Source organism: Dysidea avara, chromosome 3 (assembly GCF_963678975.1).
Source record: "Dysidea avara chromosome 3, odDysAvar1.4, whole genome shotgun sequence".
In the NCBI taxonomy this organism is placed as follows: domain Eukaryota; kingdom Metazoa; phylum Porifera; class Demospongiae; order Dictyoceratida; family Dysideidae; genus Dysidea; species Dysidea avara.
Genome location: NC_089274.1, coordinates 34,547,325 through 34,569,358, shown reverse-complemented (window position 1 = coordinate 34,569,358; position 22,034 = coordinate 34,547,325). Strand labels below are relative to the sequence as shown.

General features: G+C 37.4%; 1 protein-coding gene across 3 annotated transcripts; it reads left to right on the top strand.

Annotated features, from left to right (window-relative positions):
• Positions 1-51: 51 nt before the first annotated feature.
• Positions 52-21,156, top strand: LOC136250814 (uncharacterized). 3 transcript variants are annotated; one of them, XM_066043121.1, is made up of 10 exons: positions 52-335; positions 10,205-11,020; positions 11,715-11,777; positions 12,773-12,865; positions 15,061-15,123; positions 16,654-16,707; positions 18,163-18,213; positions 19,597-19,665; positions 20,388-20,939; positions 20,988-21,156. In XM_066043121.1, exons 1-10 carry the CDS (start codon positions 110-112, stop codon positions 21,005-21,007), a joined length of 2,007 nt encoding a protein of 668 aa, XP_065899193.1. In that variant the 5' UTR covers positions 52-109; the 3' UTR covers positions 21,008-21,156. The 3 variants fall into 3 exon arrangements, with proteins under 3 accessions (XP_065899193.1, XP_065899194.1, XP_065899192.1); XM_066043120.1 differs by having other exon boundaries at positions 53-335; positions 15,058-15,123; XM_066043122.1 differs by lacking the exon at positions 15,061-15,123.
• The last annotated feature ends 878 nt before the right edge of the window (positions 21,157-22,034 follow it).

Here is a 22,034-nt window from a genome sequence, read left to right as displayed (position 1 = left end):
CATTGTTCTTGGCGGGGTTCTTGGGTCCAGATAATTACATTAACCCAGCACGGATTTTCCGTGTGGTTACGTGGAGTTTAAAAAGTCGGTTTAAGTGTTGTTTTGCTGTATGGATCAGTTTACAGCTAAAATGGAGGCCTCTGATTTTCCAGATGGAATTGCAATTGCAGCACCAATTCGGAAGCCAATTCCTCGCGCGACTACAAGCCCATCGGTTACAGCGCCGGCGAATGCCCGTCAAGTTGTGGACTCGGAACCAACCAGCCAAGCTACTAAGAGCTTCAGCTCGAGTTGTAACTACACTGAAGTCAATGGCTGCATTGCTTCTAACTGTAGTAAGGACTAGTATAGCTACATGTTGTCGTGGTGTCAGTTGGGAGTTTAATTTTGTATGTGCTAACTGGTATAATATGACATCCAATTTACGAACTTTGACAATTCATAACTTGAGATTAAATTACGCTATTGACTTGAAATTTAGTCAGTAGTGAGAACCAACATAGGTTAGTAGATGGAGGAAATTTCAGGCTTGTATCTTTCTTGATCACTAAGGTATGGACTTCCAAGTTCATAGAATTGGATGTGTGTGGAAGACCCCTTTTCGCAAATCAGTAGCGATACTGAATGAGCATAACTCGAATATCACCGCATGATCATGAAGTGCACTGGTGCAGAGTAGGGTACTGAACTCATGGTACTAATCAAATGTGCCGTATTTCGAGCCCATGCCAATCAATAGGCCTTTTCATTAGGCCACTCCAAATAAATTCTCTGTTTCCCGTCCACCGCCCGCATCTAGTTACTGTCAGCTCTAAATATTCCATTATTCCGTATTCTTCCATTATTTTCCGGTTATTCTTGCATACTGACAGGCTCAGTAAAAGCCATCTTGAAACAGGGTCAGCTCACATGTCAGCAGTGCTATCAAGTGGACACAAACTTCACGTTTGTGCTATTTTTGCAACTTAAAAGGGTAGGAACAAGCTTAAGCATGCTTTTATGCAGTTTTTTATGGTTGTGCCAAGCAAATAATGGCTTGAAAAGCTGTCAATCTGATAATGAAATAATGGAAATGGACCGCCCGCCGCATGCAAATATGCTTGAGTCCAGGACAGGAAACAGAGAATTTATTTGGAATGGCCTTAGAAGTATTCATTAACTTTGTAGGGTTTCTTAATTGACTGCTGGAGTACATTCTGTCAACTAAAATACCACAACCTCAACAGGCTCTTGTACCTGTTAGCCCTTTTTAAAAATTCTGTGGTGTAACCATACTGTATATCCTAAGGCCCCTATTTAGTGATTATTAGTTTCTCATCCAGTCTTTCTATTTATTATGATGCAGGCGGGAGTGCATTACCATTAGGCCATTATATTATTAATACACTGATGTACAGACCTTGTCCAGATTCTCCTTTCCTCCCACAAATTAACATTGGTTTTTAGTTGCAATCGTGCTCTATCGAGCTAGCAGGATTTCAGTTGACTTGAAAAACAGTCGAAAATAGAATCCACTGCAGTAATTTGCCAAGGAAACAACATAACAGTACTCCTGGTGCACTGTAGCGTTAATTAAATACATCATCAATGACGGTTTGGTATCACGTGTTCTTCTGAGGATGCACGGAGTAAATAATGGCTTACCATGCGGGGCAGTGGATGAGAAACTAATAATCACCAAATAGTAGGGCTGATCGATACTACCATTTTAGCGATATATCGCGATATTTTAAAAGTATCGATATCACGATATTTTGTTATTAACTATTGTGATACCATGTCTGTACATTACTGTCATTTGCTATGCAGTACTAGGCCAAGAATCCTTGTAAGTGATAAAGTCCACCCACCTGGTTTCCCCTGCAGAGAGGTGTGAACACCACAACATAACCTCAAAGCATGTGTTACAATAACTGTTACTGTAAACAAGAATGATAGTGGCTAGTTACTATCACATATAAGGACTTCCTGCAGGAATGCTGAGCAATACAGTATGTAGCAGCAGCTATGATTAACTCATAAGTATCGTGAACTATTCAGTATCGTAAACTATTCAGTATCGTGAATAGTGGCTTCAGTATCGATCGTGATACTAAAATGGCAGTATCGCTTAGCACTACCAAATAGGGGCCTAATAAGCAGTATACTAGTAAATAGACCAAAGCCTGCTCTACATGCTGGTGGTGGTGGTCTGGGATTAATCTGTCAAGGCAATCCTGAATAGTGAAGCAATAACACTAACATGGTTTTGTGGTCAAAAATGATATACATGATTGGTACAAAGAGATAGGTTTAACAATACAATTAACTGGTAAGGATGCTTCTTTGTAATGTAAATTAACACTTTAGGTTGTAGCGAACTTACTGATCATAGTTTTTAACAATATCGAACTTACTAATCATAGTTTTTAACAATATCGCTAGCATTATTAGCCCAAAAAACCAATTAACTTTATCGCTTCACTACACAAGATTGCCTTGACAGATTAATCCCAGACCACCACCAGTGTGTAAGGCAGGCTTTGGTCTATTTAACAGCATGCTGTTTATTGGAATATACGGTATGGTTACACAACCACATAATTTTTAAAAAGGTCAAAAATGTATTGAGCCTATTGAGGCTTGGAGTATTTTCACCGAAGAATGTACTCCAGCGCTTACATCATCAGTAATTAGTCTGATTGCATACTTTAGGCCCAAAAATGAAATGGGCTATCATGATTATGAATATCATAGTAATGCACCTATCAATGTCAAGCCCCACCCCCGGGATCCCCATGGGGATTTGACATCTACATCTTGCCCCACCCTGGGGCTTTTGACGGCTGCAGTTTGCTGAACCATAAATAATTATTTTAATAGGTAATTAAACCAATTCCCCTATAGAAACTTTCTATCGAGGTGGGGACATAGTGGGAACTTCTTAGCCCCACCTTACCTAGGGATGAGGCATGGCATTGATAGGTGTATAAATTTGTCTCGTATTTAGACAGCTGAGGTATTACGCTACAGGATTGAATGGGCTAGATGTACCGATTTGAGAAGTTATTGTTATGATCTGACTGACCAATATTTTTGGCCAGCTTGCTTGTTTTCTGGGGGGAAAATGTGTAGCTATGTGTGTATGTGTTATCTGTGTATATTTCCATACCCACATGGGGAAAACGGTTTATGCTAAAAGCAGCCTATATGTGAGGCATGAAGGCTGTTCAGAGCCAGAGCTTTCACTTTGAGACATTTTATTTGCCATATGGGTGAAACAACCTTCTGAAGACATCATGATGCCTTTCACGATGGGCTAATATGAGCATAAACCAACTGAAAAGAGTGTATTTAGCAGCATTGAAACCGGGTCACTACTGTTGACCCAGATGACCCACTGACCCAGATAGCATTGACCCGGATGTGACCCGGATTAATTTAAAGTGAGGCATGTATCAACTGCTACGTTTTGAGTGCTGACTAGCGCATTAAGCATGGGGTGTCTATACTTAACGATGGTAGTCAGTGGGCATGATTCCACGTAAGTTTGCAAAAAGCAAGATATGTTTCCTGCAAGTAGGTGTGGCTTTGTGCATACCTAATGCACCATAATTTTAAAAAGTGGGCCTGGCTTACAAAAGAAACTCTGATAACAATCGATTAGTGAGCATGGTTCCACATAAGCCAGCAGGCAGCTATGAGCATGGTTTCGTGCATACCTTTAGACTTTAATATCACCGATAAATGGGCGTGGCTGCACGTATGGTTGCAGGCAGTCATCCAATAAGTGGACGTGGTTCACGAAAGAAGCTGAGTTGCATCAGGACTTGACGTGACACATTTATACACTTCCATATCATCCAACTAAACAATTTGCTTCACACGTGATCCAGACCCAGCTAATTTTTAAAGTGGGTCTGACCTGGACTAAATGTGACCCGGATGACCCAGGTGACCCGACCCGGTTTCAATGCTGCGCTGGTATCTAGCCTTGTAGGTTACCAGGAATAACGAATTCCTTCAAGGGCATGCCCCATACGTATAGGTGAACGAAACTATAGGGCAGCCTTGAGGCTTTCTATAAACAACACATGATAGACACACTAGTACAGTTGAAAAAAATACTACTGTGATTTTACTTACAATTGGGGAATATGTGGCAAGAGCAAATAATCCATACTGTGATGACATTTCAACTACAACGGTCAGATTATTACTGCCTTGGATTAATATTGCTGGTTGAGAAGAATGATGATACTTCTGTACGTAGTTTGCAGGGAGGATTTTTTTGAAGGGGGTTTGGATTGGAAGTGGAATGTCTTTAAGGGAAGGCCTAGGTGCTTCCCCTAGACCATGTATAAATAAAAATATGCATACACAAAAAGTTCCCTTAGGCAGTAACATTAAAAGGCGCTGCTTGTGCATCTAACTAGCTAAACCTACTCACTGTTGTTTATGCAGCATATAGAAACTATAAACCTATTGTATGACTAACTGCATACTGACAGCTGACTTCAATTTCCTAGCACACAGGAGCTCGAGTCCCTTAATTGGCAATACTTTCTTCCAGGTATACATTATCCTCAGCTGGTCCTGCTGTTGATGGTCAGTACGTAACTTCAGGCTTCGCTTATACTCCAATATATTTGAGACACTCAACCATTCATCAGGTTAATATATTCACAGTTTGTGCTAACCTGACACATGTACATGTATAACATGACCACTCAAGTATATCGCAGCTGCTGCCGTATAATTTGTCTCAGGACAACCAACCAACAATCCTTCACCATTTCAACCATGACATGCGCAGATGCAACAGGCGCATAAATGCAATGTGACCCTCAAGAGTAGTACACAGAAGCGCCAGTGGGCAAGTAGCTACCGGAGAGCTCCAAGAGTGTAAGAATTGGTGTGATTTTTAATTTTAAAAAATTCTGTCTCTGAAAGGGGGTTCATTCGAACCTACACCCTTGGTTTGCCAGTTTGAGTTATGCAGTGTGTAGCAATGTAATTATGAAATTACAAGTAATTCATCAGCTAAATTACAACATTTACAAACCAAAATCTAATTCTCTTGCTAATTCATATCAGAGAAGCCATATCAAATACATGTTACATCACATGTAGCTATTACATAATATTTTAAAAATAGAGGTAAAGCAGGCGTGGAATTTAGCAAGAGGTGCAGTAACAAGCATAAGCAACAAGCAGCTACTGCTGCTGCTGCTGTATAGTACAAGCCAGGTGGAGCAAAACAAATGGTAAACTAAATGATAGGCATGATTGTAAGGCTAATACCAAAACTAACAATACAGTATTAATACCACAGGTAAACAAATAATATCATCACTAGGTCTAAATCCTTGTAGGTTAGGTAATCCTAAGGCTGCAGCACATGTTGCTGTCAGACCTTCAGTGCTGGTCACTGTAAAGAGCTAACAATAAATACTTTAGGTTTAAGGAAGAAAATCCATCCCTCCTGGAGGAAGACTGAGTGTGGCCCCGACTAGACATTGGGTGACCTGCAGTTCGAATCCTGGGGTTGGAGGGATTTTTTTCCTTGCTTTGGCCCCTTTTCTGTTACACCTTATTCAGTCAGTAAAGTCAAGTCACTAGGTCTAAGTCCTTGTAGGTTAGGTAATCCTAAGGCTGCAGCACATGTTGCTGTCAGACCTTCAGTGCTGGTCACTGTAAAGAGCTAATAATAATAATAATAAAAATACTATGTATTAATAAAACTGCGTTACAGTATCTTTTGTGCAGCTAACTCATCACTATCTACACAAAAATTAATGGGCGTGGTACCATTGTTTAATAATTGGTAAATTATGTGTGCTTAAATCCTTTCATAACATAAAAGGTAAGTGCAGTGGCGTAGCCAGACTTTTTTCCATGCCCGGGCACTGGGCAGGCAAGCCAATCAACTCTGTGCAACACACATACACATGCCCAACTTCATTTGGACATCAACAGACATTTTAAAATTTGTTGTGCATCACTACCTAAGTATATACTCTACCTACACTAACTGTGTGCAAGATAACCTATAATTGCGACCGCTAGCTAGCCATTGTCTTCTTATCACATACATACAATGGTGCCTTAAAACTAGACTAGAAGTGAATTTGAATGAAAGCACGGAGCACTTCTGGTAGACTACCCACATCACATGATGACTTTAAACGGGAGATAATCAGTCTACAAACAGGAAAAAGAAGTAAATGCTGACTATACACAAGTACTCCATACCGTCTGAACTATCAGTCTAAGCCCCAGTATCCGTACACACAGCTTGAACAGATTCCCACATTTCATAACTGTGCATCAATTCAAAATTTTTCTTCAAGGTTTTCATCACACAGTGCGCACTTCACCACAAATACGAATGCACTCTGTCTCTATCTGTACAGAACTTCTGTCTTTAGTCCTTTGTCACGAGGCTGACTGCGTTTTAATCATGTGATCTTGTTTCTATTTATTGCTTTTCATTAATACCACAATCAAATAGCCTACAGTAAAACCCCAGGAGGAAACCCAGTTACAGCTGGCCAGCCAGAAAGAAAGCATTGGTGAAGTGGACACACAGTAAATTGTGTTAGCTGTTCTTGTATATTATAATTAAGTGATTGGTCAGTGACACGGCCTACCTCCTTAATTACTCTGGGTAGCTAATGGTAGGGCAAAGTGACTTGATTCCCTGGCTTGCCCAGGTCTGGCTATGCCACTGGGTAAGTGGAATCAAATTCTGAAAGTTACACGAGACATTGTACAAGAAAGGAACTACCTCCTGACCAATTAAAACTTTGAAGTTGTTGCCATGTGAAATCCTTGGTTACGAAGCCTGACCTTTACTCTTCCAAATGGGATTAGTTAATGATCTGCAAATTGCTTTTGCATTGATCTCTTGTTCTCAAAACAATTATTATGTGGCTTCTCATAGACATGTCTTAACCTTGGCTGGCAGGGAAGAATTGCTGTTGTTGAATGGAATTATAACCAATGCCGAATAATTGTCTCTTTTTGGAATAGTTAACACCACTTCCCACTCCATGCAAGTCATACATATTTCCACACTCATGTTGCATTTTGATTCCCGAATCACTAATAGCTATGTTGTTATCACAGTGATAGAAGTTACTATACTATGTATATCATGAATGGTATTTAATGGTAATTTGTGTGCTGGCTATCAACAAAAAAGAACAAATGTAATTGTTCTGGAAAAGTGTATTAGGTGGCTTTATGCATGTGGTTACAAATTATAGTACGGTAATTATTAGAGAGATTGTGTGTTTTCTTCAGTTTGTATTCTGATATATACGTATGTACCCCTCACCTGTGACTAGTACACAGTTTTATGACCTTGAAATTTCTATTAGCATCATATGAAGATTATTGACTGGACTCATAGTGATTCAGGTGGGGATGAGAAACTATGTTATGGTTTTAAAAATTCATTTTTAGGAAACCAAGTAAATTAAAATATTGTTGTGGTAATTACATGATCTATTACTATGTGGGATGTGTGGTTGTGTCACAGATCACTGTCTAGGTCTATTGCAGCAAAGCAATAGTACATCTAACATTCATACATACATGGCAACTGAGGCATTTGTTCCACTGAACATCAGCTATCCAAATATGAATGCTAGCCACAATTGACTAAAATGAATACCGTACAGAGGGAAACTTTGGAGGAAGAAAAATTTGGCAAATCAAGCAAACTATCACTGTTGGCGAAATAAAATTTGGCGAATTGTTAGCAGAGCGCACACCCTATTTAATTAAATAGATTACTAATCATTGTCTGAAGTGAGAACTGGGAGTGCCACGCCTTTTCGCCACCTGGAGTCATCTATCAACTAAAAGGTAATACTATATATACAGTAGATCTACACCCTCTGGAAGAGTGAATATCATGCTTAATATGGTAGGACTCGCTACTTGTCACGCTTGTCTCGAGGTGAGGTTTGAGGATACCACATGTACAGTAGCTAGCTACCTAGTAAGGTAGTCAAGGCAGGCTTGGCTCTTGTGTGATTCCTGGCCCAGTAGCCCTTGGTCGCTAGTAGAAAATTGATTAGTTCAAGGCTTGGTCTGCTATTTTCTCACCAGCTAAATATTTGGATGGGGAAAATTTGGTGAATTCATATTCATTTGCCAAATTCACCGAATTCACCAAATTTTAACAACGCCAAAGTTTCCATACGGTAATGTTCTGCAATGAAATAAATGTTGGGCAACAACATTCATTTGCAACTCCTACAAATACTGAATATATTTTGTTTGTTCTTCAACATGTGGTCAATTACCAGTGCAGTGTACTTTTAAAATTTAAATTGTTAAGAAGGCAAACAACTATGTCCTATGGCTTCCATGAATAAAATTATGTGTTTTATTTGAAGTTGTAAAAGTTTAGTACAAATTTGAGTGAAATTCTCTGAAGCATGTACAAATTATGGTGTGGCTACAAAGCACTAATTTTTATACTAAAATTGATTCTTCTACAGCTAATTGTGAAACTCCCCAAAAGTTTTTGTAGTGGTTTGAAATAGTATTATCTTTAAAAGTATGGAAACAGATTTTTAGTTATGACTACTATGGCTTTGAGATTACTGTTTTTCCTAGAAACTTTAGAGAATTTAATATCTCATTTAAACAAACATTTCAAAAAAAATTACTTCCATACTTTTGTTGCTAATATACTTAGGTTAGAACTAAAACTGAGGGACTAGGTCCACAATTGGTAGAGTTCTCATACTTTTGGTCTAAAGCACTAAACCGAGTCTTAATGTTAGTATTTCTAACTAGAGATGATGAATCCACAAACACATCAGATAAAAAAAGGGTGTGGAATTAAGGGAACAGAGATCAATGAAAAATATCATTTTACCATGTGAAACCATAGGAATTAGTAGTGTGCCCCCTTAACACTCTGCGAGATACTTAGTCTAGTATAGCTACATATGCTGTAAAGTAATAGGTATAGTAATAGGTATAGTAATACTGTAAAAAATGAGACATTTAGGTTACAGCATCCATATAAATGTACATAGTGACATGTGGGTTGCATGTTAGGGATCACGGAGGTTTGCACTTTCTCACAAACAATAGTATTAGCCAGAAACCAGCTTCACAATAACTTCATGATGCCTTGGCAGCTAATGTGTGTTACAAGCAGGTCCAACAGTATGTACCTTCAGTGTGACCCAAAATTCTTCCCATATAGGTTGTTACAAAGTTTTATCAATGGTATTTTCTAGTGACTGACTAACTGATGGAAGGAGTACATGTAAGCCATTCTTACTGACTGACTAAGGAAGCTTAAATTATGGAGGCCTCATTCACTCATGACTGTGTGAATACCTGTGATGGTGCTTTCAGCATACACTCATGCATGTCTGGCTATAGCAGCTATCACTACAAAGTAGAAATTTAATGTCCACTACTATTGCTGCAGGTGTGGATGACCTCCCTTGTTTCATTGCCCTATATAAATTTGTTGTAATTGTTATACCATGACCATGATGGATTTGTCTGACATATATGGCCAATGAAAGCCGCAGGCCCAAAGGCACGGTCAGGTGAATCCCGAGTGGCCATGATATAAGCAATATATACCACTAAAGCGTACTCATCTAGTGGGTGAAAAGATGAGCCTACTTTCATCCCATTAGTTTAATACAAAGGTATCTAAACTAAAGTATGGGCTATAATAATACTCATGCAAAGCATTATTCATATGCCATACAGCCTGCTTTGCTAAAGAACAGTTGTGGGTTTCACCGGTTCTAGCAGCCAAGGTAAGTATTTATTTAAGAGTGGTTACTGACCTTGAGAATGTCTGAGTCATGATGACTCAGACATTCTCAAGGTTTAGTCATGTCATGTAGAAAAATAGTCCCCACATCACAATAATGATTAGTCAGTGATGCCTTGCTGCTTAACAAGGTATATACAATACTCTGAGAGAACATTTACCTAATATATAAAGTCTATACTAAGCTCAAACCCACAATGTAAAAACTTTAAGCAGTTCAATGTAATGATAGAATCAAAGGGGACTAATGCTTTGTACTGCCTCTGCATCAAGGCTATATGTCATGATATCACCCTGTGGTCAGAGCAATATGTGAAATATAACCCTGTGGTTTCCTTATATCTAGGGTGTCAAAGTGGTTTATGTTCTGGATGTTTACATGCTTACATTCTTCTACAGAAACATGGACAATTGAACAGTTGCAGTCAGAATACAAAAACAAAACCATCATCTTTGGTGATGGAGCACTACGTCACAACCCTAAATACCAAGTTCTCCTTGAGGTAGTAAATGGCATTGAGTTTCAAACTGCCATTAGCAACATGAAGGAGAAAAAAATACAAAAGGTAATGATTGATGGCTATCCATATTATTTTGGAAGCTGGGGCAGTGTACCTGTTGTTATGATACAAACTGGAGAGAAGATGGGATCCCACTATGAAAATGGCTCTAATAATCGGACAAGACTGGCATTGCGCTCTATGCCTCAGATAAAATATGTCTTTGCTGTTGGTGTTTGTGGTGGAGTGGTTGATAAAGATGGTGACAAAATTAATCCCAGGGTGAAGTTGGGTCAAGTGGTAATCTCTTCTCACATCATTGGCTATGATCATCAAAAGAAGAAGCCTGGACAGAATGAAAACCGAAGCTTTGCTAGTAATTTAACACAAAATAAATTTTATCAGTTTCTCATGAGAACTGATAACTCTGAGGATGGTACTAAGTTTGAACAAGTGTTCAGTGGGTCATGGCTTGTTGCAGATGCTGATAATGCTCAAAAACAACTGCTTGATTTAAATCCCCAAGGAGTTGGCATTGAAATGGAGGGTATTGGAATTGCCAGTGCTTGTCAAAATTCTGAGACCAAAGTGGAGTGTCTTGTGGTGAAAGGTGTTTCAGATCATGCTGGTGTTGATAAAAATGATAACTGGCAACCAGCTGCTGCCAGAAATGCTGTGAAATATCTTTCAAAGATGTTAAACCAGAAGCATGAAGGTGATTTGACTACTGTAACTATAAAAGATATTGTTTACTGTGAACTATGTAGGTCACAAACAGGGTTGACTGACTTTTACTTTACTTACATCTTACCTAATGGATGCAGTAGACAAGAAGTTTAACTGACAGACCTGGCTAACATTATTAGTATTCTATGTAATTAATTTATAATTTGTCATAATTTCTTCAGCTTGTTTGAACATTGTAACTAAATATTTGATAACAATTACAAACATGACAATAACTGGCCCATCCCTATATGGGACCCTTTGGGGAAAGATATCTGTTTGGGCTACAAAGATCTTTTATATATATGCTTTTATACTTTTAAGTGAATAAGGCATAATACTTTTGGTACTGCGTTCCACCTATTTAATACTTTATGTGTAGAGTTGTCATGTCAATATGTTTTAGTGATAATTAACCAGAACTCTTTATTGCTTCCTCATTTTCTGTGTTACTATTTCATTGATTGCAGTCAGGCAGATACTATAGTGACTGTATCTTATGGAAAATATCATTTAGTTGTTGCAGTAAAATTCATATCCACTAGTATCAGTGGAATACATACTTTAGTCAGTTAAACTTCATCACACCTCCCACCAAAAGCCATTTTATAGCAATAAGGATCAGTATAACAATATGGTAACTTTAATTGTATAGCTTTTTATGGATGTTTTTGTTTCAATAGAAGACAAACAATCGATAGCTGGCAGTAATGGGGTGATGAACGGTGGCACTGCTGTTAACAATGGTGAGTTATATAGAATTGTGTTTGAGAAGATTTAAATGCAAACTTTCAAAAATCACTAGTAATTTCAATTTTACAAGTAGTAAAGTTTCAAATCACAAGCAATGATAACTGTATGGCTTTTAGCAACAAGCTATGTAGGGTAATTAAGGAGAGTATAACTGTTAGCTATTTAAATAGTGAAGTAATGTATATCGTGTCTGTTACTCTGTATGAACCTTATCTGCCATAACAAAATGTGATGTCATAGGTGTCATGCAGTAGCCAAAGTTAGGTAAATGTGTTGCAATAGTGCAAGATGAGACCGTCTAGCGAAATGAGACCATCCAGTGAAAATTAACAAATAGTATGCAAATATGCTCATTTGTACTTCTCGTTTGAATTACAAAATTCCATCTCTCTCAATACCTCGATATGCAAAGTTCCTCCACTATACCATCACCATTTTCACGTTGGTGTAGTTGTGGATATGGCTTATTAAATATGTCGTACTACACCAAAACACCAATAGGCAATACACAAATTCCTAGCTATATAAGGCTGCATATCAAGTGGGCACCATCTTATGTACTCTTTAAACTGTACAATCAAAGCATGCTGGGCAAGACACTTGGGGTAGTATCCAATCTACATTTGTAAGACATAGCCTGTAGTAAGATATGGATACAACTAGGTCTAAAGTTTTACGTGTTGGTTTCTACTTCCTCTGTGTTTTTACATACAGCGTACATCTACATTGCATATGTATAAATATATGAATATTGTATGACTATACTTTGTAGGACATGCTTTGACAGTTTAGCACTTAATTAAATCTTATGTGTATTTCACATGCTTACATGTACACTGTATCAGTTTTACATGATGAAATGCTTTCACGCTTTTGTTTTAAACCGTGAATGTTTCTTGCAAAGTTTTGTATCATAAGCTAATTGTAAATGTTTTTTGTGATGAATAATTTGCATTATACAATATGTGCCTGGTTCTCTGTTTTGAAGGTGATACAGCTAGTGACTTGTCATCCCCTGGTGGTCCACAGAGTACTAAGCCAGTACAAGTGACTGAAGCCAATAATAATAGCAATAATAATGGTAAGTATCATATGGTGGTGCTGTACTGTACATCACTTTCGAACATCAACCAGAAACCAACCCTATAATACCTTCACAGTACTTTTAGCAAAGTATAACCAATCCCAGCGTGCCACCAGAGGTGACCTGAAGCACTTCTGATAATTATGTAATGATTTTCCAAGTGAACTACTTTGTGTCCCATTTCTTCTGCTAGTAACAAAAGAAGTTTGTTCTTGAGTAGTGCCTCAATGGCTATGTTATGTTACCTATCAATAAAATGCATGATTATTACATCCTGGTGAAGTTGCTCTGTCCTCCACTTTTCCTTCCTCAGTGTATAATTTTATGTTGAGTAATATTTTGTGTGGTGTATTTGTGTTATGTACAAATACAGTGGAACCTGTGTTACGGTCACCTGGATTAAGCGGTTACCTCTGCATAACGGCCATGGACACGAGGTCCCAAATATTTTTCCATACAAATGTATGCATTGTTGTCTGCATTAAGCGGTCACCTGTCTAACGCGTATAACAGCCAACCAAGAATTCGCCTATGAATCACTGTATACATAACTTTCTCCTTCATATAGCGGTCGCTACCTTTTATGGTGGCTGTTAAGCCAACTGTCTGGCACCACGGCACCGCTTCAATTAATGCACAATTATCACACTTCCTGCCTTTCAATGAATACTATATAGTCTATCAGGCTTCATTGCTTAAATATATTCAATAGCTATAACCAACATTCATAACAAGCTCACCTTGTCCTTTCTGTACTAAAAATATTACTGCATTGTGGTTGGCGTGAGCCTCTTAATAATAATCACTCATTTATAACGGCCATAGCCACTAAAATGCTGCTGACCACCTTATACAGGTTTTCTCTATAACAGCTACCTGTATATAAAGGCCAGATATACCTGGTCCCAAGGTGACCATTATAGACAGGTTCCACTGTAGTTCCTGTATCTGTGTGCTTATGTTGTACTTATTGCTTCTGTACTTGTGTGTTTATTGTACTTGTACGTTTGTTCTTTGTACGCTCTTGTATGGAAGAACGGCTATGCCGAATATTTGAACTAAAATAAAAGTCAATTAATCAAAATCAATCTCCAATAAAAGTAAGCATATTAATTCTAACATAGTCCATGTGTAGTGCTGTGTAATTAACAGAACATGGTGAAAAACTAAGCAAAACAGCTACTTTGCATATTAGTAACTAGTACAGAGGTGTAGCCTAATACATGTGGTGCCATTGCTTCCTTTGATGCAGTAGTGTAGATGATGAAATATGCTAGCAGAAATGTTTGCCAACACTTTATTGTAATGTTCCCTAATAGCTCTGTATTATTATCATTATTGAGTGGAGGTGTGATTTTGAAGGGAATTAATTATAAAATGACAATAGAAAGTTCAACCTACTGTATTAGTACTAGTGTCTAATCTCTACTTCTTGCAAACCTTTTATCCATATTTATGGATCTGATCCTTATTGTGTTGAAAACATCATTACACATATTTAAAAATATTGGATCTTGTTTTCAGTATTTTTCAATGCCGGGTAGGGAATTGTCGTTTGCTTGTACCATTGTGAGATAGGATTATAGTAAGTGAAGTTATCAAAGCAAATCTAGGCAATGGCTCGCATTTGGTTAAAACCGTTTCATTGAAATATACCACACTAGTCAAAGTTAGGCCTTTGAAACTTTTCCTAATGCTTAGTTACCAGCTCTATGAACAATCTATCATTAGAACATGGTATAAAAGTAGTCTTTCCACTTTGCATTGCTGAATCATATTTCCAATCCACAACAATGCTCCTAAAAAATCAGGCGGTGGAGATATTTTGTACCTGCCATCACTGATCAGTCAAAACTTTTATTCGCCTAGCTTTTTTTTTTTGGAGAGTTATTTGCTCTGATAAGACCTATCATGTACAATAGTGCAATAGGCGTACACTAACTGAGTGAATTGTTGCAAGCACAAGACATGCATGGATTTGTGGCTTAGTGGCTTAGCTACCACAGGTACTTCTACTTGGTTATAAATGCATTATATCACAAAATCACTGCAACAATCCTTTCTAGCTATGCTATTTTTTTCTTTGTGGCATTAATTTATTCAGAAGCCAAAACCTGTTTGTAGTTACTTGTTGGCTTCTTAAGATCAATGTGGATCACCAACTTAAATGAGTTTTGGTTTTCTTTTAGAAGATGTTCCCGTTGAACCTCGCATACAACAGTCTCAAAGTGGCCATAACAGCACAATGATTTCAAGTATGTTGTGTGTATAACATTTAACTAATATGGTAGCTGTATATATAGTAGCCAACTGTACACACTGGTGTGTTATTGTGGATACATAATGGATTCCACAGTAATGTTAGAGTAAGCATTTATTTACCAAATTCTTTCCATCAAGTTTGTGGTTAGTAACAAACACCCTGCTATAATATTATTGTGTAAACTATTTCTGAAACAATAACAAGTTTTAGTATTTGAATAATTATGAATGAAACAACTGAGTACTTGATTATTCTTTAAACATGTACGTATTTAGGTTGAATGAGCACTGAAACAGAGTATGGTAAAGCCTGAGAGTATTTCTATCTCTTCTAAAATAGAATTTTGCAGTATAAATATGTCACTTTGTTTAGTCTGAAGGTTGACTACATCCATCGGAGTACAGCTTACAAAGTGTCAACAAATATTTGATTGGTGTGCTAACAAATTAAATAGTGTCATGCCACCCAAATAGTCATATATCCGAAGAGTTGTTTCAGCCATAATGGAGACTACAATAATATTATCAGAGTTTGTTATATTTTGTTCATAGCACATTGCAGTTTTAGTTTAATACCACTTGGTACTGTGTGTGCATAATTATGTAAGTTATAGTTATATCCCATTACGAGGGTGATATCATTGTTATTACACGAGTACGAGGCAGAGCCGAGGATGAGTGTATTAATAATGATATCATCTGAGTACACAGGATATAACTATTTTATATTCCAGTGCACGGGAGTGAGCGAAAGTTTACGGGTAGTACATTAAGTTCCCAGTTTGAGTTCTGTCACTGTGCTCAAGATTTTGTCCAAATTGTGTGGAGATTCAACTTTGTAGCTACAACAGAGATCCTGCATACTGCCTATAAACTGTAGCGAAGGGCGCTGTTACAGAGCAGCAGTTCCAGATACAGTTTGCCTTCGTCAGAAGTTGGTATGGTGGTGTCGTGTGGCGTGCAAGAGAAAGAAAGACCAACAAGTGGCTACCATAGTCCGAAATAGAACGATGAAGCTAGAGGTTATCGAAAGAAGTTAGTTCTTCACTCTAGTGACTTTTGGGACTGATTGCTAGAGCGAAAATGGGCACAGACTGTTCTTGACATTTGTTGCTATCATATTAGTAACTTGTAGTGTTACTGTGTAAAGGATTAACAGTTTTTTTTGTAAGATTTAACAGGTTTAAGTGCTGTGCTGGTGTGTTTTATATCAATATTTCCTTATTTGGCTCTTTGTTCCATTGGTAAACAATACCACTCGCGGTTATTATGATGTCACGAATGAGACTGAGTGGCTCTGCAACAGGGTGATTAGTTAGTCATCACTGGGTGATGACTAATATATCGTACAGTAGTAGCACCACTTTGTCTGGCTGTATGGTAGTTATAACCCAGCGTGGCACTTTGACACTCCCATGCACTGGGATTTAAGGATGTATATGATCAAAGTATACATTATAATTTTGCATACAGTGTATGTAGCTATGTATGTGTGTAATTATGAACATATTTAACATCCACAGTCAGGGACATTCATTTACAGCAAGGAGCTAGTATCAAAATAAACTGTAATTCCAGTAAGTAATTGTGTCTGTTTCTAGTTTTGTAGGTGTTTAGTTTAACAATATACAGTATAGTAGTAGTATTGTACACTACTGCTATTCTTTAATGTCCAACTGGTAATGTAGATAATAGCATTATAACATTTCCTTTCTGGTTGGCACTGGATAGGATGCTTGGCTAGAATCAGGGTGGCCTGTGGATCAAGTCACAATGAGTTGCCTTTTTTCCAGCCATTCAAGGTATTTGTCCCATTTCACTTTAGGATACTTTGTACAAAGATTTTCACTTAGGCTCCTAGGTTACTTCATACAGGCTCTGCCTTCTGTATTCACTCTCCAGTGCCCAACTGGTATAACAAATAATAACAATATATATACATGGGAGTAAAGCCTGTCAATACAGAATTATAACCTCAATGATGATTTGATCCTCTAGCAACATGTGTAGTCTAAGCATGTACCAAATGAGACATGAAAACTTCCTCTGAAATCATTCTAAACTTAAATACATTGAGTTCTCTCCAACAAAGAGATGCTATCCCACTATGGATATGTGAGAAGGCTACTAAAGGCTAATAGGATAAAACACAGTTTGTATAATATTGAACTCATCCTGTTTTGATACAGAATTCATCACCTTGGCAATCAAAAATTTGGTGCAGTCACAATAGAATTAGGTGCCCTTGCAATAAGAATGTTGTATTTGCAGGAAATTACATCCAGGGTAATTGTTTGTTCTATGGGCCAAATTAATAAATGAACTTCTTCATTAAGTCATTGTTGGAATACATGCATGACTGTATGAAACTGTTTGTAAAATACTTAATGAATATCTAGTGGTTGCAAAAGTGAAACTTTTGGTGCACACCCAATAGCATAACTGTGTTATATCCGTCAATATAGTGAACAGCAGCAAATACATACCAACCTTACTGTAGACAAATTTTGTACTACACAAATATTTCTCTAAGTTGTTAATGTTAGTCAACAATTGTTTCAGCTACTTTGTGAAGTATTCTTACTTAGCCAGGTACTCACTGTTTAATTGTGATGAAATTACATGACAGCTAATTCTTTTGCAAGCCGAAGTGTGCCAAGTCAATTGCAAAGGTGATAAATTCTATTACAAAAGTGCCTAATTCTACTGCAAATGAAATGAAGGCAATTGTACGAAACAATCTGTAACATTCATGCACCTGGTAACATAGTTGGAACTCTCAAATATTTTGAAGTGCCCCCAACAACTTTCTGATTTATTAACTTATAGGTTTAAAGCTGTATCATTTCCTAGATGCGATTTGGGTAATAAGGGATAGGCAGTGAGCTGGGAGGTAACACGTAGTCAGCGCTTGTTTAAAACATTTGTTTGACAACCCCAACTGTATTCAATAAATATTGTGCATTTACACATGCATTTTTAGTAAAATTATGGGTGTATACTTGTTGACATGTCATATTCCCGCATTATAGCTCAGCCAATGCAACCAGTTACTGAAAGTAAGCAGTCACAGGCCAGCAGTGGTAAGTAATACTGCATCAAGACATACAGTAGTGTGTTGTGTGGTCCAAGAAGCTGGCACGTATCACCAATGTGCTGTTAGCATGAAAATTGAAATCAATTTTCATGCATAATTTCAATTTTCATGCATATCTCTTTATCCTAATAAAGTAACTTTTACAATGTCAGCTGCAGGTAGAACAATAAGAAGTGTTATATCCCTACTGTGCTCAAGATACCATGATGGAAATGCACAGTAGGGATATAACACTTCTTATTGTTTTAAAACTACTCCAGCTTGTTTCAGTACTTTTTATCGATTTGCTATGGTCCCTACTGTAGTCAATTTTTTGTGTACTTGTTTGTTAACTTTTTTTGTGAAATAAAATTATTATGACTGGTGAACCCATGCATACCTCATCAAAAGAAAGAAACGGTGCAGCACACCCCAGTTTTATCATCTGAAAAGTTAAGTATCCATTATGCTTCATTGTCAGCTATGTTCAACCCATTACACACTACTGTTCGAAAACAACTCTGCAATCAAAGTAGCCACTAAGAAAAATACGGATGATTTCCATTACTAAGGGAAGCCGTCACGTGCTACTGCCAAAATGGACACAAAGCAGGACACCATTAAGACGATAAAGAATGCATTGTACCTACTGTGGTATGCCACAAGGTACCTCTCGGGCTGAAGCAATGTCGAACAGTGAAAGAAAGCCCTCAGTCTCAAGTTACACTTATCTGAAGGCATCAGGCAGTCAGCAGTCAGTCAGTCAGTAGAAAATTCCGTTTAATAAAATTCCGTAGCAGCTTGTTGAAAGCATTTCGGGTCAATCTTAAAGTTTGTTTGGGCTTAGTTTTACCTAACTAATACTGCCTCATCGTTGTCAGGAAAAATTGAGGCTGGCTTTTGGGTGATGTTTTCTTGTGGGCCATGCCTACACCTTTGTGGTCCCTACCAGTGGTGTAACTAAACCCGGGCCTGAGCCCGGGTGTCAGCAATCAAGTCACGCCCACGGAATTAGCTATAGAGTAATAGAAAAGGACGACTTCACCAAATAATTGATTGAGACCTTGACAACAGCATACATTTTTGGCAGCTAAACAGCTATATTACCTTTCGTTATGGTGAAATCGCTTCAAACTGACAGGTTACCGGCATAAGTGCCTCTAGAAATAATTATTGTTTCGATAATGCTACTACTTTAATAGCATTTCTTGTGAATGCAACTTCAACTTACTGCACTGGGCCCTAGTGTCGGTGCAAGTCTAGTTATGCCACTGGTCCCTACTATACTTATATGTAGTGTAGTTCTAATTCCATTGCATGATCTGTGTGTACTGTATATATCTCTTTTCAATCATTCTGTTGAAATTGCAGTTTTTGTTGTGTTTTACAGATCTGGTAATTCCAAAAGATCAGGCTAGGGAGTCAGCAGCTATAAATAGTAGTGCTAAACCAGCAACTGGTTAGTGGTATTGTAAGATGCCATCTATGTATGTATATACAACTTTAATGCAAGTGTACTGCACTAATTATATCACACTTGGTCATACATATTCATTATTATAGAAAGTAGTACAGGTGTATGTCATATATATAATCTCTTTTCTAGCCTTCATCTATGCTTTTCCTTTCTTATAAGTAATTACTCATCTATGTACAATGCCCACAGTTTGTTTAGTTTAGATGCCAAATATATTCAGTATACCAAGACTCACAGTAGTGAGTTGAGTGGCCAAGAAAATACACAAGTGTAAAGCCACCACTGTGAGTTATTTACATGTAGCAATGATTTCACATCCTTACCACAATTCATGTGATGTTTATTTTTTACACCTCAGCTCATGAACATACGACAGAATTTCAACTCAACATCACTCACACATCTATACTAAGTTACTTGCTTAACACGAGGCAAATCTGCCAAAGAAGTTGGGTGATTCTTTTCTGTCGTGCATGCCCATCCAGTTAGCCATTGTTTTTTCTTCCTTAATTTGGGGTTATGAGGCCTTCTGTTTCTTGCCTCCTCCTACACTATGGTGCATGATGAACCAACACGGAGGATAGACATATCAGTACTATATTACCTTGAATTATGGCAGGTAACCTTTCCTGTTTAGTTGCCAAGCCAGCAAAGCAATGTATAAAAGATGATGTGTTATTTATCTACTTGTTGTACTGGTGTAGGTGTATTTGTTGTGTACGAACATGATGAGCATTTTGATGAGTGTTTAGTCCATTTTGTTGAAGTCCTGCGAGGAGCTGGGATTAATTGTGATATGGATCAGTATCATGCCAATCGCAATATTACTAACTGGAATATCTGGTGTGAAGAGCAAATAAAAAAGGCTGCCAATAGTGGATATATTTTGCTTGTGTGTTCCCCACAATTACACGACAAATTAAACTGCCAGTCTGCCAACAAATCAGATCCTGTTAAGATGAGAGATGGATACATTAATAGCACCAATTTAAGGCCTCTTCTAGAAGAGAGCAAATGTTTTGACCGCATCATACCCATCATTCCCAACAGACACAGACTCCATAGTTGTGTACTTGGTTGTCTGTCTACAAGGTCATGCTACATATTCCCGTTTGATGAACTACTGAGGTATAAAAGTGTGGAAGAAGTACAGAGCATACCTGATTTCAAAGACCTTGTAAGCTTGGTTGCAAAACTGACTGGACAAAATCTGATGCCCAAGCCCCCTGTAGCATCTCAGCCACCCAAGCTAACTAGTAAGATGAATGTGTACTTTGCGTGTCATTATTAAAATATTTTTGCAGAAGAAAGGGCAAGGAGATAAAGCAATAACTGTAACTCAGTACAATTACTTGATTAGCAATATGCACTCACTACACACATTCTTTATGTATTTATCATATATGTACATAGATTAGATACATACGTAACAGTATATGTAGGCAGTCGGTAAGGGCTAGTACTATTTTAAAATCGCCAATACACAATTTATGACCGGTGTAGTCAAGTGCATACCATAATTTGCTATTATAATGTTATTGCATAAGGCATACACGTATATAATAGTGTTTTGGTCTTCATTTACAATAAGATTTATAACCATTACTCAGAGCTAGAAATGCTGTGGATTTTAAAAAGTTTTATGGTTAGTGACATTTTTTGTCATAGAGGATTTATTTTTGGTGACTGCTCAAACTAAAATGTGCCATGCTGATAATTACTCTAATAGAACTAAGACAGCATCCCAATAGGATTTTACTATAGATCTCACTAGACTATAAGGAAAAGGCTAGCTGATATTGAACCCCTAGCTTATTCTATACCTATAATCAGTGCCAGTTTGCTATTATACCAATCATCTTATAGCTACCATAGATAAAATGCCATAGCTTGTTACTGAATAATTATTTAATTTTGATGTGTCAAATGCGTGATTTTCCAAAATTTAGTCTCATAATAAAATTATAGGTTTGGTCGTGAAAGATGATGTATATACCATACAACAAAGACCTCATACCAGTAATTATTATGATTGATGGCATCACATGATATCAGTGTTGGTATCATTTATTTTTGTGGACCCAAGACACATTCCTTTGCTGAAAATAACTATAGGGTGTTCTTAGATTGTGATGGCTACTGTACATATGGATTGTCTTTTGTGTATTGCTCAATTCTAGTTCAGCTTGAATTTACTTGACTTGATATTGTGATATCATTCTTACTAGTGTTGTTTTAGTAATCAAAGCATTTGACTTTTAGTTTTAGTTATAGCTGTAAATAGAAAAACGTTTTAGTTAAAGTTTTAGTTTTAGTTACCATCATTAATATATTTTTAGTTTTAGATGCTA

What these genes read in the sequence shown, in the direction of transcription:
- LOC136250814 (XM_066043120.1), top strand. Translation starts at nt 110, where the DNA reads ATGGATCAGTTTACAGCTAAAATGGAGGCCTCTGATTTTCCAGATGGA. An exon ending in TAATAATAGCAATAATAATG is followed by an intron (nt 12,866 to 15,057) that starts GTAAGTATCATA and finishes GTTTTCTTTTAG; the next exon opens with AAGATGTTCCCGTTGAACCT. An exon ending in CAAAATAAACTGTAATTCCA is followed by an intron (nt 16,708 to 18,162) that starts GTAAGTAATTGT and finishes CCCGCATTATAG; the next exon opens with CTCAGCCAATGCAACCAGTT.